This window comes from Trachurus trachurus (assembly GCF_905171665.1).
Source record: "Trachurus trachurus genome assembly, chromosome: 19".
Lineage (NCBI taxonomy): Eukaryota > Metazoa > Chordata > Actinopteri > Carangiformes > Carangidae > Trachurus > Trachurus trachurus.
In genome coordinates, this window is record NC_139913.1 from 5,649,255 (window position 1) to 5,664,864 (window position 15,610).

The 15,610-nt window shown below is 43.8% G+C and overlaps 1 protein-coding gene across 1 annotated transcript; it reads right to left on the reverse strand.

The window, feature by feature from the left end:
* Nucleotides 1–1,258: 1,258 nt before the first annotated feature.
* Nucleotides 1,259–7,333, reverse strand: ormdl3 (ORMDL sphingolipid biosynthesis regulator 3). Its single transcript, XM_083994490.1, has 4 exons — nucleotides 7,022–7,333; nucleotides 5,978–6,172; nucleotides 4,757–4,908; nucleotides 1,259–3,662 (listed from the first exon to the last, which is right to left on the reverse strand). Exons 2-4 carry the CDS (start codon nucleotides 6,149–6,151, stop codon nucleotides 3,527–3,529), a joined length of 462 nt encoding a protein of 153 aa, XP_083850616.1. The 5' UTR covers nucleotides 6,152–6,172; nucleotides 7,022–7,333; the 3' UTR covers nucleotides 1,259–3,526.
* Between the last annotated feature and the right edge of the window lie 8,277 nt (nucleotides 7,334–15,610).

Here is a 15,610-nt window from a genome sequence, read left to right on the forward strand (position 1 = left end):
AAAGTTCATAATCATCCTAGTTGCCTTAGCAACAGTAATATTTCTTATTAGAAAAGGAGGCAGAGTTCCGTCTGCCAGATAATTAGACGGACATTTACAGCTGGCTCTGCTCTTTTTTCTAATGGTCACAAACTGGAAAATGAGAAAAGGACATAAAAGTGAATGTTTTGCATTTCACTCAGTGAATTTCAGACTCATTGTTACTTTCACTTAATCAATGTTTAAAAAGCCTGTGGTGTTGTGTGACAGTGCGCTGCGGCGCCTGTATCAGTTTGCAAAGCTGAAATGAAGACAGAGGATTGAATGTTTGATTTGAGGTGGCACTTTGTTTCCAGGTGGAGCCGACAGCACCACGGTGTGATATTAATTTGGTAAGTTTGATTAGTCTGTTGCACTGCAAGCAAAACAACAATTTCTACTGCACGACAATCAGGAAGCTGTAACCACATTTGTTTCACAGTGATGTAATACTTTTTTTTTTCCATGTGCAAACTCTACTAGAGAAAACAAGTGAGGAAATATTGTGTGCTAATTTAAAAGGTAAAAGCAAATTGTAGTAATTTCTCTGGAAACATTGCTGTAAGTATTAGGCTATAGATCCACCACAATAAAAGCATTAAAACCTTTTGAACTGAACTAAAATAACGGCTGCAAGTCAAAACAAGTCATAGAGGTTTTATAATAAATATAAAAAGAGATTTACAATGCAGATAAGTAATCCTGATAATCTTTTAAATGGTGTTTAGATTTAAAGTTAAGCCTCGAGGACTCTTTTAAAAAACCTGCACACAAGATGTTAAAGAAGTCACATGAAGGCAACAGGATCCTGCAGGTTTCAAATCCTGTAACAGGTTCACATTATGTCGCACACACACACACATACACAAACACACACAAGTATTTCGAGATGATACTTGAAAAATACTGTATTTCGGGTCAAGCACTCTTACAGAAGCTCACATTGACATTTCCTTCAAAAAGCAGGTTGCAGTTTCCACCGAGCAGAAGCCATGAGCACAGTTTCACATTTAATCAACATTCAGTTCAGTTCAACCGTCTTTCAGTATCTGTTGTCTTCAACAGTCGAGTACAAAAAAAACAACATCGACGACACACACACATGTAAAATATACATGGTCACTTTGTGCTACAGTTCTTACAGCATCATGTCCTTGAATAAAAGCCCTTTATGGTGAGAAACGATGACATTTGAAAAGCATCATGTTGGAGAAAGAAACGCTGCAACTGCTATTTACTGTACATCCCCCTCAAGTGTCTGGATCTTTGGTCCCGTGCTTCAAATACATCGATTATAAATTCTGCCAATTCAACACGTCAGTCCGCCAAAAAAGGGAATAATTGAGTGGAATCGTTTTGGTTTCAGCAATAATTAATATGAAACAGCATGAGTTACAATTTCTCTAACTGGGTTAAAACAAGTCCCCTTGAGTACCGAGATGGAAAAGCTGAAATTGGTATTGTCACTATGGCCACTGCTGCTACTGTCAATAACATCAATGTTACCATGGCTACTGCTATTATTACTGCTGAGAGTGAAATATGTAGTTCAGGCGAGCATTAGTAAACATGTAAAAAAAAAAAAAAATCCAGTTCCACAACACTGTTCGACATAAACATATAATCCATATGACTTTCCCCTCTCATTTGGACACATATAAAACATTTTGTAATTCTGCTTCGATCTGTTTTTTTTTTTTCAAACAAACACAGTCTCAGGTGTTTATCTGGGGTTTGGTTTATTTAACTGTTTCATAAGCCACTGTAAAAAAGCCCAAATCCCCATTAAGCCGGCGACTCACACCCCACATGTCAATATCATTAGTCATTACCCACCCACACGACCCACTCATTCACGCTGAGACCTGCCACAGTGAAAAGATTCATGGACTTCTTCATTGAGCCTTCTGCCACAACACAGACTAATAAGAATGGATCCTATTCATGCATAAAACCGGCAGTAGGTATTAAATCTTTAAAAGATAAACAGCTACAGTTATACCTTTTCAGCTAATCTAGCGAAGCAGCTCTCGAACATGACTCATTTACTTGGATCATTAAAAAAAACAAATGTCGACAGGGTGAAGACTTGATGTTCTGGAAAGAAAAAAGGATTGAGATCAGGCTTTGTCTTGTGGACACAGCTACTCTAAAGAAAACAAAACTGATTGACATCGCTTTCCAATTCATCTTAAAAAGCTGCACTATTGAGTACAGTATCTTAATATAATCTCTGACTTCGGTCCAATCAGAAAAAAAGAAAGAAAAGCTGAGTTTGCGACAAGCTGAGCTGTTAATGAAGATTGAAGATTGAACACATGACTCCAAGCAAACACTAATGTTGCTCCCCATCCTTTAGATACATTTTGTTAACAGGCTATTTTTATTCTATACAACTTCTCTGCCAAAAAAAAAGGTACATTAATGCAACTTTAAATGGCTGTTTGTGATGTTTCTTTATGTTGAAATACTTCACAGGTTCCTTGTTAAACAAAGTGTCAGAAAACATTAGATGTGGTGCATTAGGCTGCACAGGTGTACTGTACCTAATAAATGGGTCGCTCTGTGTCGGGTTTTCAAAATAAAACGCAAGCAGGCTTGGTGAAGGCAATGTGTCCTGAGTTCTGCTGCAGAGGAGCTGCAACCACGTGTTCCTGTTTGTAGTGTAACAGTGAGTATAAAGTAAGGACCCAAACGCTTCAAAAGAACTTCTGCTTATATATCGTTGGATTAATGGAGCGCCCATCGTGCATTCTTCCAGCTCACACACACACCAGACGATCCTGCAGACAGGAGGCTCGCTGTGACACAAACCAGGACAAGAGGAGTCCAAATATGGAAATGGTCAGATAAAATAAGAGTTGCTTAACCTCCCATTCTTGGCCCTGAGCAGAGCAGTGAGAGCTAAATATAAAACCTTGTGGTTTCTTGTGTCTCGCCTCTGCAGCCCTTGACAGGTTTCTCACCATTTCATTAAGGTCCTGTTACTCTCCTCTAAGCCCGAAAAGAGGAAGCTTAGCATGAAAGTGAAGCTGAATAAATACAGCAGTGTATCATTAAAAAAAAAAAGAAAAAAAAATTGATTGCTGTCTCACTGTGCCAGTGGGTGTAAAATGGCACATGATTATTTGTTCAACTCCACTGTCCTCCACTCCCAACGCATCAGCAAACTGTCATTCTTCCTGCAGAAAATGCACAGAACGCTCTCCTTTAAAGATGCTTCTTTAGTGTCTCTGGAAAAACTCGAGGGAGATTAGGCTTCAAACAATCACGACAGTTCACTTTCCCTTTTGTTGCTGTCTCTGTACAGTCCTCCTGTGTCTCTTTCCTGGGGTTTGGTACCATGGCAGTGTCCCCAGTAGGCTTCATTTAGAGCGCAGCTCAGCAGAGTCGGGAGCCAAAGAGCTTCGGATCCTCGCGGATCTGCAGCCAAATCGGAGGCCTGATACTCTGCGTGCTCTCGGCGGTCCACGGGGACTCGGGGAAGGAGGCGCCCTCTTCCTCCTTGTCAGTACTTATTAATCCCAAAGATCCTCACGCCGTGGAGCTGCGGCAGCTTGGGGATGAGCACGGTGAGCAGGGAAACAGTGTTGACCACAAAATGGACCCGGTCATACTTGGTGTAGAAGCTGGTTAGGATATACCTGAAGAGGAAGTAATGATTACAAGGATAGAAATGATTATTAACCATGTTTTTGTATTCAAAACTATGACTATGACTATGCTGGGCAACGGCTGACGGCTTTAGGAGGAAGAAACTGACTCTGCATACACCAGTGTTGGCTGTTTTTGTGAGTTAAGAAAGGCGAATTTCACATCCTGTTCTCAGCTGAACAAGTGAGGACATGTTTTTAAAAAAAATGAAATAAATAAATAAAAAAAATCACACATCTAGCTTCTTTTTTTTCCATCTGGTGCTGAGGGACTGACTGCTCATCTCCTGCTGGCACCAGTTGGGAAACAAAAGGTCCTTTAAAACTAGTGCAAAAAAAAAAAAAAAAAAAGATATATACTGTATATTAATAAATTTAAAAAAAAAAATGTACACCTGCAAAATTGCTATCACTACAATGTTCAAGCTGAGCTGGCAAATCAACCCCAGGGAGCCGGAGCTCTTCCTGGTGGTTAATAAGGACGGGAAAAGGGCATGAAAGCAGCGAGGGGTGCTGCTGCTAATACTAAGCCCCAGAACAATCTGCGAGGCCGGCTAACAAGGCAGCAGCAGCAGCAGCAGCAGCAAGCGCTAATCAATAAACAATCCTAGTGAGTGCAGAGAAACAAGAGGGGCACATTTTCTTATTAAACCTACTTCTTTTCTTTCACTCTCTCTCTCCCACAGACGAACCATAACAGGTTCACAGTAATTTCAAATTACGGTACAAGCGGGCTGAACTTGCTAAATCCATTTTAGGGTGGCTTATTGATTAAAGGAGCTTGGCAGGAACACTCCCACGCAGCAGCAGTGACAAAACTGCTGCTGCTGGGTGGGAAGCCAGTGAGGGATCACGCTCCCCCCCCTCTCCCCTCTGTCTGAGCACCATGGGAAGTTTTTCTCTACCTCGGGCATGTCCAGACTATTCCACAAAGGGCTGCAGGTTTCAAGACAGCTGATTGGTCAAACCGTATATAGCTCATGATTGGTTGGAACAAAAACCTGCAGCCACACGACCCCTATTTGTGAAATAGTTTGGACATGTTTGCTCTGCACTGCACGGTTTTCTGTTAGGGCTCAACTTACAGGACGATGGGCGTGATGGTGAGGAACTTGCGCGAGGCGGTGAACTGCACGCCGTAGTCCATCTGCTCCCAGTGGGTGAGGAGGCGCGCCTTCCCCTGGTCGGGCGTCTCGAAGGGCGTCCCCTTGACCGTGTGCAGCAGGAGGTACATGCACTGCGACAGGAAGAAGAGACACGGAGACGGAGATGAGACACAGCTGCAGCAAATATGTGTAGAACATAAATGAGTAATTACTGTAGGCAGGAAGTTATAGCCAGGCCCACATCCCCAGAGACCGAGGCAGGGTGTAGGGGTTGTTCTCGTCCGCATTCTTGCAAAAGCTGCAAGTGAGTGTGTTTTTTAGTGTACAGCAAAAAACACACTTGAGTGAGAATTAAAGGGGTAGTTCATAGCAGTACTGTAGGTTTGTTACCTTTAATTGTCGGTGCAAGCTATTTTTAGAACGGCGGAGCCAAGCTCCGAGCTGCTCAGAGCTACGCTACGGAGGCTAATGGGATTTCTTGGTTTCCCTCATCGAACTCATCAAATACACAATCCAACAACTCCAAAACGCTCTGGTGGACAAGTTGTGACCTGCACATTCACCACGCTATGAGATAATAACACAACGTTACCAGACAGAGTTGTTTTAGAGGCAAATTCATGCAAAACCGCTGATGTTTTTCGGCAAGCAGTGCATTTGCCTTGAAAACAACTCCGAGAGCGTTTTGGAGCTGTTGGATTGTGTTTTTGTTGAGTTTGATGAGGGAAACCAAGAAATCCCATGAGCCTCCATAGCGTAGCTCTGAGCAGCTCACAGCTCTGCTCCGCTGTTCTAAAAATAGCTTGCACCGACAATTAAAGGTAACGAACCAACTGCTAAAACTATAGGGATTATGGCAATGGGCCCATTTGCCAAAATGTTGAACTATCCCTTTAAGCTTTGTCCTAGTTACTCAGAAACTGTGGGGCAGACGGTCTGAAGTAATCAAAGTTTATGATGCAACACAGACGAATATCTCCAGAGCATCGAAGCAGCAGACAGGACAGTTTCTTCACTTGTCTCGACAGTGAAGTGAAGTATTTTCATCCTCCAAAACCTTTTTAAACTAAACTAGGCCAGCGCTGCACTGCTGCCAGCGTGTCCTTCACTGAGCTGACCTGTTCAATAAACGTTAAAAGCCAAACTATGGCAGGCTGGCAGCGCTGGCGGGCGCCTATGGGCATATTCTGCTCCACTGACCAGGTTGTGAATGAGGTTGGTGAGCGTCCAGACGACGGGCACGCTGGCGAAGGGGATGCTGAGCAGGATGACGTGCAGGAGGCCGATGCCCAGGATGTAGGACAGCCACATGCCGCGGCTGTTCATCACCCGGGTGTTGGGGTTCACCTCGCTGTGCGCCGTGCCCACGTTCATGACGGCGGCGTGACACTGGCTCTGTGACACTCTGCAAAGAGGTGATCACACAGAATCACACTGAAGGTTATGAAGCCTCATGTTAATGTGCATGAGCAGGTTAATACTATAAAATGTGTGTAAGATGTGACTCGCCTACTTGTGAAGGTGTTATAATAACTCCTATGGAGGAGGGTGATCATCATTAAACATTATGACTTTAGTGCTATAAACTATTTACAGCTATGGTTCAAACTCCACATAATAGTTTGTTTCAGCAACAATTAAATATTGATAATTGATCATTTATAGGCTGCAACTTTATCACTTATAACACTACAGAGATTAGTCTTTAAACCTGAAAACACAGATTAATCAGAAAGCAGCTGATCATTTTCCACCCTCTAATCAATTCAGCTGTCAATTTGTTTACTTCCTGTTACAAAATGAATCTTTCAAATCAGATTAATTCAACAAATGCTCAACACAGTAACAGTGATAAACCATGTAGCCGCCTAACCCAGTCCTTACAAGTCCTGACCTGGCTGGATGCTTGTTTGAGTTGGGCCTGTTCTGTTGTGCATTACTAATAGATGATCAATAATTACTTTTTGACTGACACCTGACAGCCAATCAGAAGCCAGGATTTCCCTGTGACAAAGGTTGTTATAAGGAACTAACGTGTCACCAAAGATCAGTCATGTTGAGGAGGAGTGAGTCTGGTCCACAGAGGAGTAAACAGAGTAACGAGCCTCGGTCACAGCCTTAAAATGTAACTGGATACTAAATAATCGGTAACGTGGCGACACACAAAAGATCCACAAGTGTGACTGAGGCTGATCTGGAGTCAGAACTACACACACATATGTGAGGAAATCAATCAATCAATACACTCACTGCAGAGAAAAATGGCTTCAACTCCGACCTGTATTGGCTCTAGTCCGTTATCACAGTTTTTTTTTTTTTTTTTTTTTGGTCTTGGTCTTAACGCTGCCTTCAGTTATATAACTGATACTATATCACCGGGAGGCTGGAGAGGCTCCGGTGTCCCGACCGCTCATCCGGTGCCACCGACGGGCTCCAAACGCGCCGCTCAGGGTCCCGGTCCGCGCTCGGACACACGATCCATTGAGACACAGACACTTTTCCGTGGGTCCTGGAGCCAACAGCTGGTGACAACACAGCACAGTTCATCACGGAACGTCACCGCTGCTCGTTTTCACGGCCCCGCACTTCGACTCCCGTTATTTTACTCCTCGCGTTCTGTTGTCATTGGCTGTTCCGGGTCACGTGACACGGCTCGACCAATCAGCGCTCAGTGCGTTGAAAAAACGTGGCCTACGCCCCCCATTTGACGTCACGGCGTAGGAGGGATCCAAAGAAAACGGTCATGATTGACATTTACATCCTGAAATGAAATAAAATGAAATAAAATAAAATAAAATAAAATAAAATAAAATAAAATAAAATAAAATATTAGTAATATTATTTTAAACAATAAAAACAATTGGTTCGTTTTGCTGATATTATTCCATGTATTTATTTTTTTATGTCTTTTTTTATTTTAATCGAGCTTTTTCCTTCTTGTTTCAAATGTCACACAACACTGTAAAAATTAATTTACTGCCACGTTACCCACTCTTTAAAGCCTTTAAATAGGCTCCCCCATTTCACATATACAAATACATTACAAAATAATAAATAATATAACCCCCCATGTTTAAATTAGGCTATAAAGGATATACACCATCAATAATGAACAATATATACATATTCATACCCATATACAATATTTACATCCCATTTACAGTCAGTTTGCTACAGATTGGCTGAAAATGAATGATTAATGACAATATGTCCTAATGTGGTTGAGACATTTCAGAGCACAGATGTCAACCATATGATGCCATTTTAAGGGAAAAGTCATGATTACTCTGTGGGATTCATCCTCTGGGGACCAAGAATGTTTATGCAAGTTTCATGGCAATCCATCCAGTGACTGCTGAAATATTTCCGGCCGCCTCTTGAGCCACTTCTGTGGCTAAAAATAAAACAGCTCTTGCAGATATTTATAAAAATAAAAAATAAAAAAAACAAGAGAGAAAGACACTTGAGATAAGGATAAGTGAGTCTGAGAATCATTTAAATAGACTTTTATGAAGAATAAATTCTTCCATTTGTGTTAAATTAAAAGAAAAACTCAGGCTCTGATGCCTCCGTGGTTAGCACTTGATACCTGTGTACAAAAGGAGGCCCTTGACTCTGTCTGTAGCCAAGGTGAGAGGAGACCTTGCTGGAGGCAGAAAGAGACCTGAGTGACGTGGCTGATACCACCGTCCCAAAATCAAAGATCAACAGTGTCATGTTCTGGATCCCAAGATAAGCCCCAATACTAATTTAGGCCCACAGTAGCCCGAGGCTGGAGGGGTCAACTGTGTTCTACTTGCATGCGATGTCACATGACACCCACTGTTTCTAAGGGGACCCCTGTTGATGAGTGGCATCAGACAGGTTTGGCCGGCTGACAGTGGACTCTCTCATACGCTCGTAGCCTTGGGTGCCGTAGCCTGTCTCAGCTCTTGTAAACCTAGAGCTCTGTTGAAGTGTGGACGAGGGATGACAGAGCCGTGAGATCATCGCTGGCACTGGAACAATGAGCGAGTACATGACATTGATAAAATACACCTGAAGAGCAGAGGGAGGCGAAGCGATGACGCCTACATCAGCAGGGCATCATCTGGACTCACAAACTCAAACTAAAAGGAATATTTTAGCAAAATAAGATGACACTTCAAGGGCCTGATATGAAAATTAAAGTGTTAGACAGCAGATCCTAAGATTAAAATCACCTCCAACAGCAAAAACAATAATCAATACACTCCTAAATGACAGTTCCTTGGTTCACAGGCTGTTGCTCCCATGGTTTTGGTGGTGGATATGCGATCTCTGGCCGCCGCCGCCACCAATGATCAAATCAAAGCCTCAAAGCCTCAAAGTCTCGCCGTCGTATCCATTTCTTCACAACCACATATTTAATAGCTGTTTAGATGTAAAACTACATAGCCTATCTGCGCTCCCTGGCTGATCCCCTGCAGTTCATCTGGCCAAGGCTCTCAGACGTAATGTGAGTCTGTTAATGGGATTCATGCCAGTAGTGAAAGCTTTTAATGGTGAGAATTTCACAAGCTTGTATTTGATTATCAGCTTCAGATGAACAATCCTGAAACGAGTGTATTTTGGTGGGAAACATTAAAATTCAAAAACTGAAATCTGAGCTAAAGAACCTTTATGTCTCCTCTGCGTTTATTTCAATCTGATAAACCAACTTGTCCAAGAAAAAATTCAGATTTAAGGATTGCTATAAAATATGTTTTTATTGTTGAAACATTGATATGAAAGTCTCTTGTGTCTTGTGTGTTCGTCTCCTGCATCTTCCCTTTGTGGTTGGAAGACTTAGGCTTAGTTTAGCTTTTTATTCATTTGTCATATAAAACTTGCTGGATAGAAATCACACTCTTTACTCTTTGTGCTAATGCAGCTTTTTTAAAGTCATAAAACCATAACAGCTCATTTTAAAAGAAAACTTGGAAGAGATTCAACCTCAAGGCATTTTATTCTTTGTGTGTTTATAATAATGCAATGTTGAAATCCTGCCATATACTGAATGAATCCAAGCCAATCTGTCTTGTACACAGTTGTAATGTTTAAAGCAATATACACATTATGCTCCTGTTGGTGTTAAATCCATCACTTTGGATGATCTCTATCAGCAAACCATCCATCAATGACATTTTATTTCCCAATAAATCAAACAAATCTATATAATAACCCGTCAGGTGCAGCCATAGTGATGACATCACAGGCTCACGACAGTTAATAAGCCTCTGATTGGTGTGTGTGACCAGCAGATGTCACCATCAACACACTCTGAAGTGGTGCAAATGTGGTGTATGTGTGTGTGTGATGCTGGGCTTCACCTACAGTGATGTAACTTAAACTCATCGTCACAGTGCATGAGAGATGTAACACTGACGCACACAGGTCGTTGCATTTCTACTCAATAATCGACCATGTTACCAGGAAAGACACACACAGAGACGTACACTGCGTATAAAACACATCTGACAGTGAAATGCTGCTGAATTTGCACAAGTGTGTTGTGTATTTAATGTCTGGTGTTCTTAATGTACTCCTTTTTATGGTTTGTGTGTTTTATTTCATTATGTGAATAGTTGCACTTTTATCTTAAACTACAATTCAAGTTTCCCTCTTGAGATAATAATATAAAATCTGCAATGCAATAACTTCTACTCTAAAAGTACTTAACGTATCCTCAGCATATTATTCTTGATTAAACTGTACAGTCATCTCACTAAGTGGAGTTCTGTGGCTTTTTCTTCAAGCACTTAGTTTCTGCCTTTGATAATAGACATCAATAATATAATGTTTGATTATCCACAAACTGAGCAGATGTAACCAGAGCGCACATTTTCTCATATTTGTTGGTTTTTTCTATTTTGTAATGTGGCTAATTTTCCTCCCAGATGAGCATAATGGCCAAATTTATAACTAGCCCAGTAGCATTACATCAACAAAGAGTCAACCAAATGAGCGGTTCTGATGGTTTGCACGAGCAGGGTGGCCTGGGCCGGAGTCAAACTCTCAGCCTGAGTTATTGTCTGTGTCCGTCCCCGGTGGCGGTGGCGGTGGTGGTGGTGGTGCTGCTGCTTCTTACTCAGAGGTATTTCTTCTTTATAAAAACGGATCGCTGTAATATTTCACTTCTTATTACTCCAAACATACAGCTTCATCTCTACTCAGCATTCATTGTGTTTCTTGTCATTTCACTTATGCAATTTGCTGACAATTTATTTTAACCAGTATTTCATACTTTGTGCATTTTCCACGCTCCCCTGCCAACTGTTAGGCAACGTCGTGAACAGAACACGCTCGGTGAACTCCCCGAGTTGTGTACAGATGAACTAAGACGCAGTGAAGCCAAAAGGGGGATTTGTTTAAATTGAATAAAGCTGAGTAATATCGTTTAGAAAAAATAAAAAAAGGAAAAAAAAGGGGGGAAATTAAAAAATATTTCCACCTTGTTCTGCAAATGTGAAAGGTAAGACATCGGATTATTTGATTACCGGTTGCAAAGTTGTGGAAAATGCTATTTAAGAATTTTTTTTTCAACGGCGATTTCAATGTGTTCTTAAGGTCAATGGCAGCGGGGGCTTGTATGGGCTGTGGATGAGCTGGATGTGACAGGAATGACAGTGCCGGGGCCACTTTGCTCCAATGGGAAGAGGTGGACTTGTGACCCAGGCAGGCTTGGATGATAGCCCCGCTGGAAAAGGCTGACGCAGGGAGTCCATTATTGCCCCTGGAGGAAGCTGAGGATTAGAACACCAAAGAATTTCAATAAAAGAAGTGTCTGTTTGGGGGTCGGGGAGGGGCAGAGGGACGGCGGTGGCGGCGGTGGTGGTGGTGGTGGTGGGGGTGTGAGTGTGAGTGTGAGTGTGAGTGGTGGGGTTCCTCTCCTCATTGTCCCAACAGTGATTGAGAGCAAGAGGAGGGGAGTGGGACGGCATTGTGTTCGCAGCTCCTCTGAAGAAGGTGGTTATTAGGGGGGATGGCTAAGGAGGGGTGAGGGATAGGGAGGCTGTTGACTCTTCATCTTGTGTGAACAAAGTCTCTGGCATGTAGCCCTCTTCTGTTCTGTCCCCTCCGTCCGTCCTGGATTCCCCCTTGTTTACGAGTGCCATGAATTCTGTGTCCCCCCCCCTTCCCCTTCCCCTCCCACACCCACCCACCGACTCCAACCTGCACCGTCGCACATTGTGGGGGCTTAAGTGCCCTTTAATTAGGCCGCCTCAGTGTCCGGCTAAAGACCGCTGAGGGGTTTATGCTCTTCCATGTGGGACCTCGCTGAGTGACTCACACACACACACACACATACACCCAATAGGGCTTCGCTCACACAGCAGAGGGATGAAGTGTTTGCTGCTCTAATGAAAAAGGTTTATTTGGGGGGAAGAGTTCTTGTCGTCTTTGCCCCCCCCCCCCCATTCCCCTTCTCCTTTCCCTTCTCCTTCTCCTTCTCCTCCACCCAGTCCTAAAAAGTCCTGACAAAGGACATTGATATCATCTTTAACACTCCCCCCTCATTTCCAGGACACATCATCAGCAAAGACGCTGAAGACGGTGAAGCTGCAGCTCGTCAAGACAAATCCCCACAGTGAATATGATGATACTTCCTATACAGGCCTTTATTATCAGTATTTTTATCTTTATTATTATTATTATCTGGGTTTAATTAATCAGGCGATCTGTTTCCTGGTCATGAAACCAAAGTGGAAGAGTTTCCGTCTCACGCTTTCATTATGTGGAGGAGCGTGAATTCATGCAAAAATATGTAAAGGAGCGTGAATTCACATAAACTCTCCCTTCCACAAACACCAAAGCCAAAACACATGCACACAGCTTTGTCATTGTGATGGAGCACGTTTCATTATCATAACAGCCAAAAAAAAAAAGCAGAGCATGAAGGGGGGGAGCTGCATCAACCACCGCTCCAGCAAAATGAGTAATTTCTGGATGCCCCATTGTGTGAAGAGCTTACAGGCCGAGGGCCCTGAAAGGAAGAAGAGGCAAAGGACGGATATAAACATGGGAGCAAGTGAAATAAAGTGAACGATGGCAGGAGCGACAGAGAGCGAGAGAGAGAGACGATGAAAAGGAGTTTGTGAACGGAGCAGGGTGGGATCGGGGCGTGTTCAGAAACTTTTTCGCTTCAGCCCCAGTGTGTGTAGATACCCTCCTAATCCTGGTTTTATTGGCTGCCTGTGTCCAGCCATGCCGGTCGGATTGAGTGGGGAGGGTGGAGGGGGTGGGAGGGGAGGGGCGGGGTGGTGGTGGTGGTGGTGGTGGGGGGGGGGGGGGCGAACACATGTCCTTCTTTGTGGTAATACGCTGATTAGGCCTGAGAAAGAGCCGGACCTGGTTACGGCCTTTCTCAGGTCACCGTAGAAACCGGCCCGGTAGGGGACCTCTGTGTGTGTGTGAGCCTCCCCCTCCATGTGCACCTACTGATGCAGACACCGAGGCCCCCTTCCCCACACCGATCTCCACAACACACCACCACTCACAACAACCAACAACAACCAACAGCAGCAGCTTTGAGCGTCGTCGAGTCACAGCTCATTTTCAGCTCCGCCGTTCTTCTTGACCTTAATGGCTGTTGCCTTTCCAGACAGTTCGCTCTGCACTTGTGGCCTCAACCTGAGGAAAACGTGGTTTCAATGTTGTTCAGATGCAAACCGCAGACTGATTCCTTCGCCTGCGCTCATAAATCAGACCTCTGTCACATTCCCTCTCCTCCTCCTCCTCCTCTTGCTCCTCCATCCACCGTCTATCGCTCCTACAGAGCAACTGTCATCCAAATCCCGGAGCTGAGCTAGGCACATTTTTGACGATGCCGTAACGCACGACAATGTTCGTGATCGAAAACAGACCTGCCTCATTGTCAGCGCGGCCGTGACATATCGCACCGTTCCTGGAGGCGGCGGAGAGACGTCTTTATTGGTAAAATGTAGAAGACTCCCCACTAAGACTGGCTGGAGACGGGCTTCATACAGACTCACACAAAGATATCTATCAATTATTGTCACATTTAGAGACTTGGAGGAAACCCCCCGTCTTCTGCACACACACACACACACATACACACACACACACACATACATATACACCCCTCCCTTCAGAAACAGGGCGGTAGGTCGAGTGCTGCTCAGTCACTGCCTGCTTCCCCTACCTTCTTTGTTACGGGGGAATAAAACACAGGAGGGGTGTGTGACGGGGGCCACTCCACCGCTGACCTCTAGACTGCGGTGGGCACTCGGCCTCTTCTCTGCAGAGCTGCGCGCTCCCAGCCCCTGCTGAGCGACCTTCCAGCACCCCCCCCACACCTCCACCCCACACCCTCTCTTGGGCTCAGTCGTGCCCTGGAGGTCCCGGGGCAGAGAGGAGACCGCGGCCCCCAGGGCTGCAGACATCAGAGGGGGAGAGACAAGTGTGATACGCTGCTCGAGCACAAACACTGCAGCTGCTTTTATAAACTCACTGGAGTTTGTGTTGTTTGGCCACAGTGAAAGTCACCTGGCTGTCACTTTAAAGGGATAGTTCAACATTTTGGCAATTGGCCCATAATCGCTATACTAGTCATAGCAGTATAGGTTTGTTACCTTTATTTGGGATTTCTTGGTTTTCCTCATCAAATACACAACCCAACAACTCCAAAACGCTCTCATGGACAAGTTGCGACCTGCACATTCACCACGCTATGAGATAATAATGGAACGTTACCAGACAGAGTTGTTTTAGAGGTAAATTCATGCAAAACCGCTGATGCGCGTTGCCTTCAGGGACAGTTTTTCAGCAAGCAGTCTCTGCATTTACAACTCTGTCTCGTAACGTACCGTTATAAATTCATAGCGTGGTGAATGTGCAGGTCACAACTTGTCCACCAGAGCGTTTTTGAGTTGTTGGATTGTGTATTTGATGAGTTTGATGAGGGAAACCAAGAAATCCCATCAGCCTCCGTAGCGTAGCTCTGAGCAGCTCGCGGCTCTGCTCCGCTGTTCTAAAAATAGCTTGCACCGACAATTAAAGGTAACGAACCTACTGCTATGACTATAGCGATTATGGCAATGGGCCAATTTGCCAAAAATGTTGAACTATCCCTTTTACAGCAGGTATCAGATTGATATTGGATTTTTTTTTCTCTTTTTTTTTGCTGCATCTTATGGGATAAAAATCAATAATCGACATTCGTCAATGAACGTGTTATGACCTCTCTTCTCTTACTTGGAACCAGACCTCCCAAAGGCTGCTCTCCATATGGCTGCACACGCTCACTCTGTTGTGAAATCTACCACCAGGTAATCCATCTGGCCCGAGGACGAGGACGCAGTGTTAAAGTGTTCAATCTGCACATCAAAAACTACTGTACATGTGCAAAAAAAAAAAAAAAAGAAAGAAAAAAAAAAGAGGGAGGGGGGTGATTTACATCTTAACATATGTTCTGATTTACACTTGATTTTGAGGATTATGAGTCAGAATTGAACCACACACTTGTTCAATAACATCTTGGGGCTTTTGAGAGGGCATGGAGCTGAAGTCTGGTGCGAAGGTGAAAAAAAAAGAAAAAAAAAAAGTTAAAGACACTTCATAACTTCACTTCACTTCACTTCACTGTCAGAAAAAGTGAAGTCCAGTTTGAAATTTGCCCTGATGAACCCCTTCATTACTGATTTTCACAGCGGTTTCGTCATTGGTGGTCAGTCTTTCCGTGACGACTCAACACACTGATAATCCTCTGAGACAAAAAACACACACACACACACACACACACACACACACACACACACACACAACACAACACACACTCTTAACTCTTAGATTCTTATCTCTACAACCGGCTCT